General features: G+C 68.2%; 1 protein-coding gene across 4 annotated transcripts; it reads right to left on the reverse strand.

The window, feature by feature from the left end:
* Positions 1-1,509: 1,509 nt before the first annotated feature.
* Positions 1,510-11,017, reverse strand: LARP1B (La ribonucleoprotein 1B). 4 transcript variants are annotated; one of them, XM_056134515.1, is made up of 10 exons: positions 10,948-11,017; positions 5,570-5,628; positions 5,379-5,438; positions 4,406-4,580; positions 4,080-4,220; positions 2,910-3,047; positions 2,665-2,812; positions 2,377-2,521; positions 2,107-2,281; positions 1,510-2,028 (listed from the first exon to the last, which is right to left on the reverse strand). In XM_056134515.1, the coding sequence occupies exons 3-10, from the start codon at positions 5,418-5,420 to the stop codon at positions 2,024-2,026; spliced, it is 969 nt and encodes a 322-aa protein (XP_055990490.1). In that variant the 5' UTR covers positions 5,421-5,438; positions 5,570-5,628; positions 10,948-11,017; the 3' UTR covers positions 1,510-2,023. The 4 variants fall into 4 exon arrangements, with proteins under 4 accessions (XP_055990490.1, XP_055990488.1, XP_055990489.1 ...); XM_056134513.1 differs by having other exon boundaries at positions 1,510-2,032; XM_056134514.1 differs by lacking the exon at positions 10,948-11,017 and adding an exon at positions 10,441-10,461 and having other exon boundaries at positions 1,510-2,032.
* Positions 11,018-16,285: the final 5,268 nt, after the last annotated feature.

A 16,285-nucleotide genomic window follows, 5' to 3' on the forward strand; every position in this document is an offset into this window, starting at 1 on the left:
GTTCCCAGGCTGACCACGTGTCTGCATCAAGAGGCCACTGAGTTGGTGCCCGGCCCTGGTGCTGGCTGGTGGTGGGCAGGGCGGGACGGGCGCCCTCCTGGGCTCGGGGACCAGGGTCAGACGCTAAGGCCCGAGAGCGGAGATTCTCTGTGGCGGGAGGCAGGGTGGGCAGCGGCGGCCACGCTCCAGCTCCGACCCCCGTGTCCACCGGGATCAGGAGGGCCTTTCTTCACACATCCCGTCCGAAAAATCAAATCCAGATCAGCGCCCTTAGAGTTTCCCAAGTCCGGAAGACGAATCCAGTGTTCACACGATCTGAGCTCCTGCTCTGGTCGCTGCTTGGGAAGACGGGGCGGAGAACAGCACGGCAGGAGGACGCTGGCCTGGCATGGTCCAGGGCCCGACCCCGGCCTCTCAGTCAGGAGTGGGCCCTGACCACAAGGTGTAGCCCCAAACCCAAAACAGGAAACAAGAAGAAATGGACCCCGGCCTTTAGGGTGTGGACAGTCCAGGCGCCTCCTCGGCTGGAGTTCTCAGGGAGAGCCGCACTCAGTGACCACCATGGTCTCCTGGACACTTTCAACATTCAGGAAAACAAGACAGTCATTCTCTGCTCTGGACTTGGTGCTGAGAATTTCTTTTCTCTAGGTTTTGGGGCTTCACCCGGCAGTGCTCAGGGGTCACTCCTGGCGAGCTCGGAACCAGATGGGGCGCTGGGGATGGAACTGGGTTGGCCGCACGCAAGGCCAACACCCTACCCACTGTCCCACCACTCTGGTCCTGAAACCTCTGCAGACAGTACAGTCAGTATTGTAAAACCCACGGGCGAGCAAAAGCTACATTCCAACGAGCATCTCTCCGTCCCGCCGGCTGCCTTTACACGAGGAGAAGTAAAAATTCTTTAAAAGAACCAAAACCACGTAACGTATTACAAGCGTCCCGGGCTCTGAGAAGTCTGACACGTGACCGTGCGCATTTCTCCCACGTGACAGATGGAACAGGGAAGTCCCCTCTCCTCGGCCCAGACGATGATCCGGATCCCCGAGTCGCTTTCACGTTCTGAGCGTTTCCCAAGCCCAGTGGTGTCCGCGCCGAGCTCAGGAAGGTCCGCTGGCAGAGGAGCGAGGGTCGGCGGGCCTGTCCCGAGGGCCTGCCCGGGCCTGCCCACCCTGGCTTCCTCCTGCTCCCAACGGAGGGACGGTCTGAAGCTGGCTGCTCAGACGATGGGCCGTGGGGCCACACGGGGCCGCGGAGCTTCAGAAGCATCTCTCGGGGCTGCCCAGAGTGACCGCACGCACTCCGTCCCTGCCCGGGGAGCGAGGGCGGTGGCCAAAGCCCTCTCCTTGCCCTCTGCCGACTGGGCTCCGTCGCTGGCGCCGTCCACGGCCCCTCGGCTCCGCTAAGAGCCAGGCGCGTCGTAACACGACAAGCTCCACAGGTGAACGGGGCTGCGGGCGCGACGGCCGGAGGTGGGGCCGGGCGGGAGGGCTCGAGCCGCACGACACGGGCTTTTCGGCTGTAATTTATTAAGAATGCAGAAATGGCAAAGGAACAGGCGCCAGAGCCCGCCCGGCCCCCCAGACCGGGGAGCCCGAGTCCTCCGACGCGGGACGGGAAGGGCTATAGAATAAATTATCTAACTTAAATATACAGACATTACATCTTTTTTACAATCCTAAAAAATGTCACTTGGCTTCAACTTTGAAAACACCTGCCCAAGGCGGGGGCGCGGGGGGCCTGGCAGCCCCCGTGGGCAGGTGGCCGGGCCTGGGGTCGGCGGGCTCGCGGCGGGAACTAGCGGGGGGCAGCCGCCCGCCCGCGCCCCGGCCGCCAGCTCCGTGGAGGCGTCGGGAGGCCGTGCGGGAGGGCCCCGCAAGCCCGCAGTCCTGTCTGCCGGGGGCGGCCATCTCCCCCTCCAGGCCGGCGCCGCCAGGTGGCCGTGGCGGTCTGTCCAGTGTGCCCGGGACCGGGCCCCGGGTCCTCCGCTGCGGCTGCTCGGGGCGGCGCGGGCCTCAGTAGATCCTCACCCTGACTGGAAGAAGGGGAGGCACGTGGGCTCCCGACGGGCGCTGCACCCCCCCACCCCGCGGGCCGGCGGGCCGTTACCTGAGTGGGCGCAGAAGGTCTGGCCCGGGACGAACTCGGGGCAGTCGATGAGCTGGGAGAAGTCGGGCTGCGGGGCGGCGCGGGCGGGCGGGCCGGGGATGGGCCACTTCTCGGGCTCGATCCGCTTCCGCATCTTCTCATCCACGATCTCCACTTCCGTGCTGTCCTTCAGCGCCTGCGAGCGGGGAGCAAAGGGCCGGCCTGGGTCCCGGGCCGGGCCGCGAGGGCGAGGGCGCGGGCGAGGGCGGAGGCGCGCCGGGCGCCACCCACCTCGAGGATGAGGCCGAGGTTGGTGGTGAGCGCCTGCACGCGGTGGAAGCCGGCGATGAGCGAGATGGGCAGGAAGCCCTGCTCGTCCATCTTCCTGCGCAGGAAGAAGTCGCGCTCCAGGTTCTCCGTGCTGAAGTAGTACTCGCTGCGGGGAGGAGGAGGCCGGGTCCACTCCCTCCGCCGCGCCCGCGAGGAGGGAGCCGCCCCCGGGGCCGTGCCGCCACGCCCGTGACCCGGGGCCCGGGCACCCCGGACAGAGCCAGGCCCCGCTCACCGGCGCCCACTCACATCTGGCGCCTGATGTACTCCTTCAGCAGCGCCTCCTCCACGGGGTAGAGCTGCAGGCCCGAGCCGTCGTCGTAGTAGTACATCATGGTGCTGTGCAGCTCGGCGGGGAAGGGCGCCTCGGCGCGCACGCACGCGTAGTCCAGGCTCACTGCGGGCAGGGACCGTGAGCGGGCGCCCGGTCTCGCCGCCCCCCCCACCCCCCGGGATAGGGTGCCCCGGCCGGCCAGCTGGCCGGCGGCTCGCACCTCGGGCGCTGCCACGGCCGCGGCCCCGGCCCCGACCCCGGCCGCGGCCCCGGCCCCTGAAGGAGCCGCGCACGTTGCCGCCCTCGCTCCGGACGCTGGAGACCTCGTCCTGCTCGTCTCTCTTCTCGCGCCTCCAACCTGGGGAACAGAGACGCTGTGCCCGGGACAGCCCCGCCCTGCCCGCCGGGCCCAGACACTCAGACACGGGAGGGCCATGACCCGGCCGCCAGAGCCCAACCCGGGTCGTGCAGACCAGGGCCTGGCCACCCGCACCACACAGACACGCTCTGACACTCAGGAACACACTCAAACTCACAAGCACTCAGACACACAACCAGACACACTCAGACACATTCACACTCCCACTCTCTCAAACTCATACAGACACCTCACACATGATCACATTCTGACACACACTCAGACACACACTCAGATCCACGCACTCTCAGACACACAGACACGCGCAGACACTCAGACTCTCAGAAAGGCAGGACACACCAGGCATACCCAGCCGTCCCACGCACACGGGCAGAGAGGTGGCCCGGCCATACCCACCCCCAGAACGAGCGTGGGTGTGTGCGTGTGCTGTGGAGTCTGAGTGTGTGAGCGTCCTGTGGGGAGCCGCTGCCCGGGACTCCGGCCTCCTCCCGGTCAACCATGTGCCTAGCCAGGTGCCTGCCACATGCAGAGCCACACGGGGGCATCCTGCTGACCCTCCTGTCTCCACCCAGACTCAGAGCCAACTCCGAGAGGAGTCAGGATGGCAGTGCCCCAGGGACCCGGGCTCCTGCCTTATCCGGCCAGCACGAAGACAGTTTCCCCACAGACTAGAGAGGTAGTCAAGGACAGCCCGTGGGGCGCTGGCCTGCACACGGCCCACCTGGGTTCAAACCACGGTCCCCCATCTGGTCACCCAAGCCCGCCAGGAGTGACCCTGAGCACAGAGCCAGGAACACGTCCTGAGCACTTATAGGTTTGGCCCCTTAAGCCAAAACCGTAAAGACAGATGAATTTTCCAACCCTGAAAAACGTCTATTCTAGGGCTGGATGGCACAGGGGTTAAGGCGTACGCCCGTGTGCAGCTGCTGCTACGACAACGGTTCCCATTCCAGCAGTCCCTGCCCGCCTGCCCGTCCCCAAGCGCGGCCCCTGAGCAGCCCGGCCACTCACTCCGCGCCTCGTTCCTGCGGCTGCCATGCGGGACTCTGCCGGCGTCGGGCTGGCAGCGCGAGCTGGTGCGGGACCCGGGGCGCTCCTGGCTGTCGGGCCGCACGACGTCCAGGGGCAGCGGCACCCACCGGTGTTTGCTGGCTGCAAGGGAAGGGCACGGCCAGGAGGGGCCGCCGTCAGGGGTGGCCGGCACCCCCCCAGAGGCAGAGCGGGCGGGTCTGTCCAGCACAGTCCTGGAAGTGGCCCCACCCCGCGGGGACCCAGAGAAAGGCCAACCCCGGGTGAAGGGGGCCTGGCCACGCGCAGCCCGAGCGGCGCACGCTGACCTCTCTTGCGCTGGCCGCTGGCCTGTGCCTCGTCCTCGCTGACGTTCTCCGCCGGCCCCTCGGGCCGGGCCTCCCGCGCCTCCTTGCTCCCGCTCTCACTGCGCTTCTCCACCTTGTCGTCTCTCTCCTTGCGGCCCTGCGGCTTCCGGCCGCCCTGGCTGACGGCGCTCTGGCACTGCGGAGGCACCGGCCTCAGAGGCGTCCCCTGGGCCGGTGCCCGCGTCCAGCGCCCCCACGGAAGGAGGCGCCGCTCGTGGGCGAGCAGAGACTCGGTCCCCCCGCCCAATCCCCCCGAGCTCTGGCAGGCGGCGGCGACACTCCAGCCTCACCCCACCCGTGGCACGGATGGCGAGGATCCAAGGCCCCGGGACAGCCCAGCTCGGTCACTCTGGGCAGGGGCCTGGGGGCAGACGGGAGAGAGGCTGTGGGAGCCCGGAGACACACGTCCTCCCGGGGGAAGCAGGCGACCTCAGATTTAGGGCTCCCTGCTGGCTGGGCCTGGAGCAGCCCAGAGCCAGTGGCAGAGGGGCCCAGAGCCCACACACGTGTCCACTGAGTGTCCATCCCCCCGCTCAGCTCTTCCAGTGGAGAGTCCAGGGCTTAAAGGGAACAGGCCAAGCTCACACCACAGCCCTGCACTGACCCGCCAGTGTCCACAGCCCTGGGCAGCCCTGCCAGTGTCCAGAGGGCCTGGACAGCCCTGTGCTGACCGGCCAGTGCGGCCAGGGTCCTCTGGGCCCTCACGCCCGACGGTCAGGGAGACGGACAGCAGGTACTGGAGAGCAATCGGTCTCTGCGCACAGGAGGGCGCACACCCTGACACGGCTGACCCGGTTCGACCCAGCACGAGGTCCGCTGGGCCTGCCAGGAGCACCGCTGGGTGGGCCCCACCAGGTCACACGGAAATGCCTTCCCTGGAGGTCTGCCCACGCGTGCCGTGTGCTGAGCCCCCGCAGGGCTGGGACATACTCACCCCGGTGCTGGCGAGCTCGCTCGGGGTGGGCCAGTTCGCCATGTCGCTGAATTCACTGGCCTGTGGAGAGACAGACCCCGTGAGCACCAAGACCACCCACCCCCCTCCCCCTCCTCACTGCCAGGCCCGGGCAGGGGGCAGCGGGCACCACACCGCCCGACCCGCCTCCCAAGCCAGCCGGCGGGACATACCTTGGTGGCTTTCTTTGTCTTGAGTTTCCCGGCCTTTATGGTTTTGGGGGAACTGAGCTCTGGAAGGAAAACACACAGGACCGCTCTTACGACCACTTCCCTGCCGCCGCCTGTTCTTCGGCCATGCCTTGGCAGTGCTCAGGGGGGCTATTTCTGGCTCTGTGCTCAGGGGTCACGCACGGCAGTGCCAAGAACGGAGCCAGGGTCAGTCACATGCAAGGCAAGTGCCTTAACCTTTGTCTTATCTCTCTGGCCCCAAACAAAATAATTGTTCTCAACATGTGTGTAACCGAACTCCCGGCCAGATCTTAAGTTCTGAAACCCAAGTTGCTGCCGTGGAACCGGCCACGCGCCCAGGAGATTCGGATGGGCTCAGTGCTCGGATCAGAGAGTGGAAAACGGCTGTTCTGAGAGACAGGCTGGAGGGAGGGGGGTGGGCTCCCTCCCCACACACTGCAGGGCCCCCAGGAGCTGATCATCACTGGGTGTGGCCCGCCACAGATCAGATCCACCCTCACGCTGCTGGCGACCCCCTGGAGACACAGGAGACAGCCGGTGCAGGGCGGCTCCCTGCAGACGGAGCACCAGGGAGGAGCCTGAAGGGCTCAGGGCAGGATGGAGGGGAAGAGCCGGCCCTATCCCCCCAGCACCACAGCTGGTCCGGTGAAGGCAGCAGGAATGAGCTGGGGCAGAGCCAGGCGTGGCCATTCTGACACCACCACAGGCAAACCCTGGGACAGATCACAGGTCTGTCTGGGCAGAACCATGTGGAGTCACCAAGCACTTGTGCTATCCTGAATAGCATTCCCAGTGAGTCCCGAGCACAGAGCTGGGAGCAATCTCCAAGCACAGAGTCGGGAGTCAGCCCCGAGCACAGAACCAGGAGTCAGTCCCGAGCACAGAGCCGGGAGCAAGTCCCGAGCACGGAGCCAGGAGCAAGTTCCAAGCACAGAGCCGGGAGCAATCCCTGAGCACAGAGCCGGGAGTCAGCCCCAAGCACGGCCAGGAGTGAGCCCCGAGCACAGAGCTGAGAGTGATCCCCAAGCACAGAGCCAGGAGTCAGTCCTGAGCACAGAGCCAGGAGCGATCCCCAAGCACAGAGACAGGAGTGAGCCCTGAGCAGAGCCGGGAGTGAGCCCTGGCCTGTGTGACCCAGAGGACACTGGCTGGTGAGGGTGGCAACACCTGAGCGCCCTGCAGTGACAGCGAGGACAGGCGTGCAGGCGGGCCCAAAGGTCCTGGCACGGGCAGCTGCCCCTGTTGCCTGTGACGTCCTTGAGGGTCCCCCAACCCGGCCCACACACACGTGGGAACGCACGGGACAAAACGCGGCGTCCAGAAAACCGAGCGCAGCATCACGGAGGTGCCCTGACCGTTTCCTGCCGTGTGCGCTCTCACAGGGGGAGGTCCTCTGCGGGAGGACACTCGCCTCACTGGCCCCAAGGTCCAGCTGACACAACCAGAGCCCAGAAGCCAAGCAAGGCGCCAGGTCTGACCCACGCCCCCTGCCATGCACACACCTCCACAGCACAGGGACAGGTGGCCGGGAGAGCACTGAGAACTGCAGGGCACGGGAAGGGTGGGCGCGGCTCGCCACGGAGCATGCGCCTTGCGTGGTCGGGTCCCGCCCCGCCTTCCCTAGGATACTCTGACCCCACAGAGACAACGTTCGACTTCAAGATGACACAATTAAATTATTAACTGAAGAAAACAAATTTGAACACATCCAAGCTCATAATCGTGATCTGTCCTTTCAAAAATTAACTTAATCTGCTGATTTTGAAATCAATACGGAGCTGGACAGACAGCAAGGGCTGAAGCACCTGCCTTACGCACACGACCCCAGTCCGCTCCTGGCCCTGGCCAGGTCGCCCCAACCAACCACAGCCGCAGGAAGCCCCCCGCCTGGGGCGACGCGCAGAGACAGGCACCTCTGAGCCTGGCGGCTGGGAGTGGCTGCCTGAACTTTGTCCCCTCACATGCTGGAAATGAAAAGGACACGCTTCTCCCTGCAGCTCCGGGCTCGGGGCGCGCTGGGGAGGGGGCGGGCAGGGCTGGGCACGGCACGGGCACGGCAGGGCTGGAGGCGCAGAGGAAAGCGATTTCACAACGACTGTTTACCCAGCGGCCCTTCGAGTTCATTGACTTTTCCAGGAGGAGCCGTTCTGGGAACAGCTGCTCGGGTCCCGTCCCTCCCGGGCCAGACCTCTCGCCAGCGCAAGGCCCGGAGGCCGCGGGACACGCACGGCCTTCTCCCCACGCACACACGCCCTCTCGCGGGCCAGCTGTCCCCTAAAGGGGACGAGCTATTTCGGGGGGCTGGAGCCTGGACCACACCCACAGATGCTCTGCTCGGGGTCCTGCGCACGAGTGCCGCACGGAGCAGGGGCCCTCGAGGTCAGCTGGCCGTGCAGACGCTGGTCACAGCACCCCTTCCTGCAGGGCACGCCACCAGACACCGACCTCTGCCACACGGCACCCCGCACAGCGCCCCCACCGCGCCGCGCCGTGTCCCAAACCAAACCAACTGCTTCTTCTGTGTGTGCTTTGGTTCTGGGCCACAGCCATCAGCGCCCAGGGCTAACTCCTGGCTCTGTGCTCGGCAATCACTCCCTGCAGTGCTCAGGGAACCATATGGGATGCACCCTGCCGCCCAGCCCCTCACGAACAGTCTATCCGGTGCTCCTCTGGCGGTGCTGGGATCAAACCCGTGCTATTCTTTAACCCTGGAGACCAATAGATCTCTAAATCAGCAATTCACTTTAAAAGCTTGGCTATTGGGGCTGGAGCGACAGCACAGCGGGGAGGGTGTTTGCCTTGTACGCAGCCAACCCAGGTTCGATTCCCAGCATCCCTTTGGTCCCCTGAGCACCGCTGGGGGTGATTCCTGAGTGCAGAGCCAGGAGGAACCCCTGTGCATCACCGGTTATGACCCAAAAAGCAAAAAAAAAAAAAAAAAAAAAAAAAGCTTGGTGATGAAAAAATAATTCAATACATAAAAGCCTGGCTGCTAAGAACAAAATCTGTAACAAGAGACGGTTGTGCTCACATAAAAACAAATGTTTTTTCTTGGTTTTGAGACCACATGGGGACTAAGCTGTGGCAGTGCCCCCACCCCGAGGGCGCCCCTCCACTCCTCTGGGGCATGAACCCCCACCTCTGCTTGAGGGATCTCCCCTCCCTCCCCTCAGATTCCCTAAACTTTTACTAAAAAAAAAAAAAAAAGAACCGGCCGCATCAGTACCTCACATAGCTTTATTCTACGTGAGAGAAACTCTAGGAAAACACCCACTGCTGCATACAGGCGCCGGGCACCTCCCCAAAGCGCACCAGCCTCACTCCGGCCGGGCCACCTCCTGTCCTTCCACCGGGGCACCGACAGCTCGCTCCTTCCCGACCATCTGGCACGGGGGCAGGAGCCGAGCTCCACCAATTAACCATCGGTCACTGAGGGACCCTTCGGCACCCCAGCAGGGCGTGAGGTGGGAGAGGCTGGACGAGGCGTGGCCGGCACTCCTCCACAAGAGGACCTCGCCAGAGTTAGACTTATCCGCGGCGCGCAGGGTCCTGTGCACTCGAGTGGACAGCAGGTGTGAGGAAGCCAACGGGAAAGAGGAGCTGACCGACCGGGCGAGGGCTGGGCCAGGCGGAGGGCTCGCGGGCAGGAAGCCAACACAGGTGACGCAGGAGCTGGCTCTGCTGCCCCGAGCGTGTAGGCACCGTCATCTCACAAGAAAAGGAACCTCGGGGCCAGAGTGCCAGGACAGCAGAGAGGGCACCTGCTGACCAGGTTGGGTCCCCGGCATGCCATATGGCCCGCCGAGACGGCAGGGAGTAATTCCTGCAAAACCCCTGGGTACCATCTGGAGGGAGGGGGGGAAGGAGAGAGACAGAGACAGAGAGAGAGACAGACAGACAGAGACAGAAAACAAGCCCCTCGGTATGTCAGATAAGAAACAGTACGGGAGCGCAATCGGTCAACCCCAGATTTTTCCTCCCTCCCGAAAGGGGAGTGGGGGGGTCCCGACAGTGGGGCGCATGCTAGCTGGCAAGGTGTGCTCGGGAAAACGCGAGGGACCCAACTGGGCATCTGGGCGCCTCCATAAAATGGTTACATGTGTGTACTTGCGCATGCAAGTAAGTAACCAAACTGTCAGTCACAAAGATAAAGTGAGTCCGGGCACTGCTGGAAAAGGCGCAGCAACTTTGTACACCAACGCCACAAACCTGAACACGACCGTAACCGCGGCACCCCAACTCCTAAGGAAACAATGTAACCGAAGAGAACCATCCTCGCCCGCGGCGCGTCTCCGCAGCGCGGCGTGCAAACTCCTAGGGGAAGCGGCTCTGCCAGCCAATGTCACCGCAGCTGCAGTTCGCGGGCCAGCCACGTGCGCCCCGGCAGCACCGGCGGGCGGGCAGGGGGCGCCGGCTCGGACCCCCGACCGCGGCCTCCCCCCCCCGCCCACCCCCCCCCCGCCCCGGGCCGGCCAGGTGCGCGGCGGCACCGCGGCCGGGGTCGCACGGCGCCCCGCGCCCACCATCCCCGGCGCCCGCCCCTGCGGCCCCCCGAGCACCGCCAGGCGTGGCCCCGCGGCACAGCGGAGCCCGGAGGAACCTCGGCCCCGTCCGGGTCCGGGTCCGAGCCCGGCCCCCCAGCGGTGCGCGCGCCGCCAGGTGTCGGCGCGGCCCGGGCCGCGGCCACAGCTGTCGGCGCGGCCCCGTCCCCGGCGCCCGCGCGCACCTGCCGGCCGGCCGGCCGGGCGGGCGGGCGCACGGGCCGACGCGGGCTCGGCGGGCCGGGGCCGGGCCGGGCCGGGCCGGGCCGGGCGGACGCGCCGCGCACGTGGGCGCCGGCCCGCGGCACAGACCTGCGTGGGGCGCGGGGGGCGCGGCCGGCGGGCCCCGGCTCCAGGGGTTGTCCTTGCGCGCCGGCGGCTCGGCGGGGCCGGGGGCCGGCGCGGGCGGCGCGGGCGGCGGGGGCGACGGGCCGCGCGGCCGGTAGGCCAGGGGCAGCGCCAGGGGCCGCACGGGCACGGCCGCCTGCGGCACGCTGTGGCCCCGCACCGGCGCCGGCGACGGCTCCCCCCGCGCCCCGGCGCTCGTGGCGGCGGCCGGCGGCGCCTGCGGGGCGGCCGGGGCCGGCGGGGCGCGGCCGGGCGCGGCGGGGCCCGGGGCGCGAGCGGACATGGGCCCCGGGGCGCCGCGGGGCCAGGGCGCCCGGCCGCGCGTCTCTCCGCCCGGGCACCGACGGGCTCCGGCCCGGGGCAGCGAACCCGACAGCCCGGCCGCCGCCACCGCGTCCGCCCTGCGCGCGTCCAACGGGGCCCAACCGCCCGCGCCGCCCGGCCCGGCCCGGCCGGCCCGCGCGGCCTCACCTGCGTCGGGAGCGCGGCCCGAGACCCGGGGAGCGCGCGCCGGGGGCCGGTAACCGCTCGCGGCGGGCGGGCGGCGGGCGCGGCGCGGGCGCGGGCGGGGCCGCCGGGGCGGGGCGATGACGTGGCGCCTCCCCGCGAGGCCGCGGCCGCCGCGCCCTCCGCGCCCCGCCCCGGGGCGGCCGGGCCGGGGGCGTGTCCGCGGGGGCGGGGCCGCCGGGTCACGTGGGCGGGGCGCGGCGCGGCGCACGTGGCGCGGAGCGGGCGGGGCGGGGCGGCGCGGGACCCGGGAGTGACCCCGCGGGCGGCCGGGGCGGGGCTCCTCGGCCGGGGCCACGCGCGGCCCGGGGCCTCCGCCGCCCTGCAGCGGCTGGGCGGGCTGGGCGGCCGCTTCCTCGGGCACCTTCAAGCCCCGGGCCGCTTCTCGGGCACCCTCTCCCCGGGAACCCTCGTCCCGGACCGCTTCCCAGGAACCCTCGTCCCGGGCACCCTCGCCCCGAGCCGCTTCTCGGGCACCCTCGTCCCGGGCACCTTCGCCCCGGACCGCTTCCCAGGAACCCTCGTCCCGGGAACCCTCGTCCCGGGCCGCTTCCTCGGGCACCCTCGCCCCGGGCCGCTTCTCGGGAACCCTCGTCCCCTGCCGCTTCCCCGGGCACCCTCGTCTCGGGCACCTTCGCCCCGGGCCGCTTCTCGGGCACCCTCTCCCCGGGCACCTTCGCCCCGGACCGCTTCCCGGGAACCCTCGTCCCGGGCCGCTTCTCGGGCACCCTCCTCCCCTGCCGCTTCCCCGGGCACCCTCGCCCCGGGCCGCTTCTTGGGCACCCTCGTCTCGGGCACCTTCGCCCCGGGCCGCTTCTCGGGCACCCTCTCCCCGGGCACCTTCGCCCCAGACCGCTTCCCGGGAACCCTCGTCCCGGGAACCCTCGTCCCGGGCAGCTTCTCGGGCACCCGCCTCCTCTGCCGCTTCCCCGGGCACCCTTTCCCCGGGCCGCTTCTTGGGCACCCTCGTCCCGGGCACCTTCGCCCCGGTCGCTTTCCCGGGCACCCTCACCCCGGGCACCTTCGCCCCGGGCCGCTTCTCGGGCACCCTCGTCCCCGCCAGCCTCGCCCCGGGCACCCCCGTCCACGCCACCCGGCACAGTAGCGGCGTTCTCGCGCCCAGAGGGACCCGGTGGCGAGGGCCGTGAGTAGGGGTCGCGGTCTGCCGCCCCCAGCGGGCCCGCGGGTGCCGGCAGCACGTGCCCCCAGCAGGGCCGCGGCGGTGACCACCCAGCAGGGCACTGCGTGGCTTCCGCTTCTCGGGCACCCTCGTCCCGAGTCTGCGCCGCGCGCGGCTGTGCCGGGCCGTCTCCGCGCAGGGCCGTCCGGGTGGACACGGAACCCCAGCACGTCTCCGGCCCGGGGTCCCTCACGGTCCGGTGCCCTCCCCCAGTCCCGGCGTAACCCTGGCCGCCCCGAGTGCGCCTTTCCCAGGCACCTGTCCCCGCGTCTCCCGTCGGGAAGGACGGCCTGTGCCCCGGCCCGGGAGGGAGACGGGAGGGAACGTTCGGGTGGGCGGGTTTGTCTTCTCCGGGGGCCACTCCCGGCGGCGCTCAGGGGACAGTGTGGGTGCCGGGGACCCTGGCAGCGTGGCGCGCTCCCGTGTCCATCCCACATCCCCCGGGTCTCCGGCAGTGTCCGACCACCCGTCTGCTCGCGCGTCCCCGTCCGCCCCGTCCCCGCGGAGAAGTGCAGGACTGCGCGCAGGAGGGACGCCCGAATGGGTGCAGACCCCCTCCCGCTGGGACCCTTGCAGGGCCGGCTGCCGATGCGCTCGCGCGGGCTGGGGCCGTCTCCTTCGAGCCCAGCGGCCGGGGGGCCAGTCCCACGTTTTGCGCCCCTCCCCCGCCCGCAGCCCCCGCTCCCGGAGGGTCCCCGGCTGAGGGGCCCTTCGGTCCAGGTGGAGCGCCGCGCACGGGCTCTCGGAAGGGTTTTCGGAACCGTCGGCGCCTGCATCTGCCCCACGCTCTTGTTTCCTTCTGTTTTGGCCCTTTTTGTGGCCACACCTGACTGTGCCCAGGGCTTCCTCCGGGCTCGGGGACCCCCAGGAGGTGCCGGGGATCCGCCCCCTGCGCGGCCCCCAGCCGCAGCCATCCTCTGCTTTGCGTTTTTCTGTTTCTCGTTTGTTTGGGGCCACACTCTGCGATGCTCAGGGGTTACCCTGGCTCTGCGCTCAGGAGTCCGCCCCTGGCGATGCCGGGGGCCCAGTGGGGTGCTGGGGAAGAACCCGGGCGGGCCCCTCGCCCGCGCCCTGCCCGCTGCTATCGCTGCGCGCCACGCCTTGTTTTCTGCTGCAACCCGCCGGGGCCCTTGGAAACACGGAGGGGCCCCGCGCTCCAGCCGCCAGAGTCCCGCCCCTCCCGCCCCGCCCCGCCCCCACCTCTGGGTGGGCTTGGGGGCAGCTGGAGGCGGGCATCCGGGTGGGCTCCGGGGGTCTGCCCAGCGTGGGCGGCGCGGGCCCTTTCTCCTCTCCGAGGGAGTCGGAGGGGCTGCACCCTGGGAGTTTTCGGCCGTGCTGCGGGGTCTCCACTTGGGGTTGGTCCTGCCGCCCCCAGCGGTGCCCTGCCCGGCACTGCCCTGCAGGGCCTGGGGCCTCGCTTGTGCCCCGCCCTCGCCCCCAGCCGGGGCCTCCTGCACCCAGGGTGGGGACTAAGCGGCAGGAGGGTCCGGGATGGCTCTCTCTGGCTGGAGCGTCCCTGAGGGGTGGGAGACCCCTGGGGAAGCCCCCGGTGGGATGCCCCCAGGCCTGGGAAAGGCTCCCCCCATTTCCCGGCTCCCTCCAAGCGGGCTGAGCTTCCCACCTGCGGGTTCTGGGTTTGAACCACACCTGCCGGCTCGGGGCTGCTTGGCTGGGGGCTGCAGTCTCGCTGGCGTCTGCTGGGACCCCCCAGAGCCAACCGGACTCCAGCCCCCGGCTCCGGGCCCCACCCTCCAGGGGCCTTCTGCTGGGAGCCACACTGACCTGGGTCGGTGTCGCCACAGCAGCCGGACTTCTTCAAAGCTGCGAATTCTGGGGCTGGACGATCGCGGGCGGGGAGGGCGTTTGCCTTGCACGCGGCCGACCCGGTTTTGATTCCCAGCATTCCGTAGGGTCCACTGAGCACCGCCAGGAGTAACTCCTGAGTGCAGAGACAGGAGTAATCCCAGTGCATTGCCGGGTGTGACCCAAAAGAAAAAAAAAAGATTAAAAAAAAAGCTGTGAATTTTCCCTCTAGGGGGCTTCAGGATCAGGGACAGGGGCGGGGCACGGCTGGGCCCCAGTTCTGGGGGGGGAGGGGGACGGTGCTCAGGGCTGCTCCCTGCAGTGCCCTCGGCCACTGGGACTTAAGCAGCAGTGCCAGAACCGACTGACCCCACACAGCCCCCAGACTGCCCGGACAGGGGCTGGCAGACACCAGAGAAGGGCCCAGAAAGAAGGTGGGGAGGGGGCATGGGGGTGTGGGGGAGGGGCAGGGCCGTCCCACAGCAGGTCAGGCCCTGGCCTTGCTCACAGCCAGTTGGGACCATAAGGTCCGGAGCCCCAGAGAAGCTCTGAGCACGGGGCCGAGACAAAGACAAAACCAAAGAAGGAAGGAATGGTGACGGAGGGAAGGTGCTTGCCTTGCAACCCCGGGTTCGAGCCCTAGGACCTCACATGGTCTTCAAGGGCCCCGTGAGGAGCGATGCAGAACCAGGACCAGCCCAGAGCACCGCCGGGCGTCACCCCAAGCCAACCCCCAACCAAGCTTCCCCTGAGGGTCCGTGACGCCTCCAGCCCCGACAGTGTTTCTGCTGGGTGGTGCTGGGGGCCGACCCCGGGTCTCGGGGTCTCGGGCAGGCCAGGCGTGTGCTCTGCTGTCCCCACAGCCCACCCACAGCTGCCTCCTGGGGGCTGCGTGGGAACCAGCACAGGCGCGGCCCCACAGAACAGCCTTCCCGGGCCCCAGGTGTGGCCCCCACATCCCAGATAAAGAGCCCTGGTTTAGGGATGGCGAAACGCCCGGGACCGGCCCAGAGCTGCTCTCTCTGAATCTGATTCACGCGCCTCCTTCCCCCGAGTGTCCGAGTCCGGACCCTTGTCTCAGGGACCGCCCTTCCCAGCCAGGTGCTCGTCTTGGATTAGCCAGCACCGCCCTGGTGTGTCTGAAAGCTCGCCCCCCCCCCCCGCCCCGCCTGCCCCCACTGACTAGGAAGAACCAGCCTGGGCGAGCCCAGCTAAGGGCCTGCAGCACCCTCACGGCTCAGGCTTGGGGACCTAGCCCCCCGTGCCCACAGCCTTGCTAGGCGACACTCTCTGGGATGAATCCACATGGCTTCCATTCGCTCTGTCTTGGGGGTCCTCTCCTGGGACCCCAAGCGAGACATGGAAGCCCACTGTGTGGAAGCCCTTGGAGCCAGGGACGGCCCTGGGGCCCCCACCTGCTGCCCCGCCCAGGGCCCCTCCCCATCCCGACCATGTCCACAGGTTCTAAGAACTGGGGCCCTCCCGGGGTGTGTGTCCATCTGCCTCCCTCCCGCGTCTGTAATCAGACACTCGTTTTTTTCTGGAACGTTTTAAATCGCCCAAACTTGGCCCCAGACACCTCAGTGTGTGTGTTGCTGCCGCTGCCTTCACTGCCGTGGCCGAGAGGGGCCCAGACGGTCAGCGCCTCCAGCGGCAGGAACAGGACCTCTGCAGAGGCCTTTTCGGCTGGCAGGGACCCTCTCCCAGCACGAGCCGGCGTGGCCCCCCCAAAACCAGCCGGGCACCAGCGCACTTCCAGCCACAGTTTCTGGGTGTTTCGCAAGAGCTAGCTCCTTCCTCGGTTGCTTTCTCTGCGTCCAGGCCATGCCTGGCGGTGCGGGCCTGCACCTTGCTGGGCTCTGGGCGTGAGGGGCCTCACAGAGCCAGGGGCAGCTAGTCCACCTGCTGCCCAGCCCCCTGTTAACTCTTTACTTCTCAGAACAAACAGACCTGGGCTGGGGCCGCAGTGGGGAGGGCACTTGCCTTGTGCCCGGGTGCGTCCCGGCAGCCCGTGTGGTCCCCCAAGCCTCGCCAGCAGTCATTCCCGAGCGCAGAACCAGGAGGAACCTCTGAGCCTTGCTGGGCTGGTGAGTCCCCAAACAAACAACCCAGGGACTCCTCTTTCCTGACTTGTTTTCTTTGGCTTTGGGCCACACCCAGAGGAGCTCAGAGATTCCTCCTGGCCCTGCCCTCGGGAGTCTAGGCAGACTCAGGGCACTGTCTGCGGTGCTGGGATCAATCCGGGTGAGCCGCGTGCCAGGCAAGCGTCCTCCCTGCTCTTCTATCGCTCCAGCTCCTACAACCTCCATTTTCGGGGGA

The sequence above is a fragment of the Sorex fumeus genome, unplaced genomic scaffold, assembly GCF_029834395.1.
Source record: "Sorex fumeus unplaced genomic scaffold, SorFum_2.1 ptg000099l, whole genome shotgun sequence".
Classification (NCBI taxonomy): Eukaryota; Metazoa; Chordata; class Mammalia; order Eulipotyphla; family Soricidae; genus Sorex; species Sorex fumeus.

Coding starts and splice junctions, on each gene's coding strand:
- LARP1B (XM_056134513.1), bottom strand. CDS start 5,420: ATGGCGAACTGGCCCACCCCGAGCGAGCTCGCCAGCACCGGG. Junction 4,581..5,378: donor GCGAGCTCGCCAGCACCGGG/GTGAGTATGTCC, acceptor GTGCCTCCGCAG/TGCCAGAGCGCCGTCAGCCA. Junction 2,813..2,909: donor CGGCCGTGGCAGCGCCCGAG/GTGCGAGCCGCC, acceptor CCCTGCCCGCAG/TGAGCCTGGACTACGCGTGC.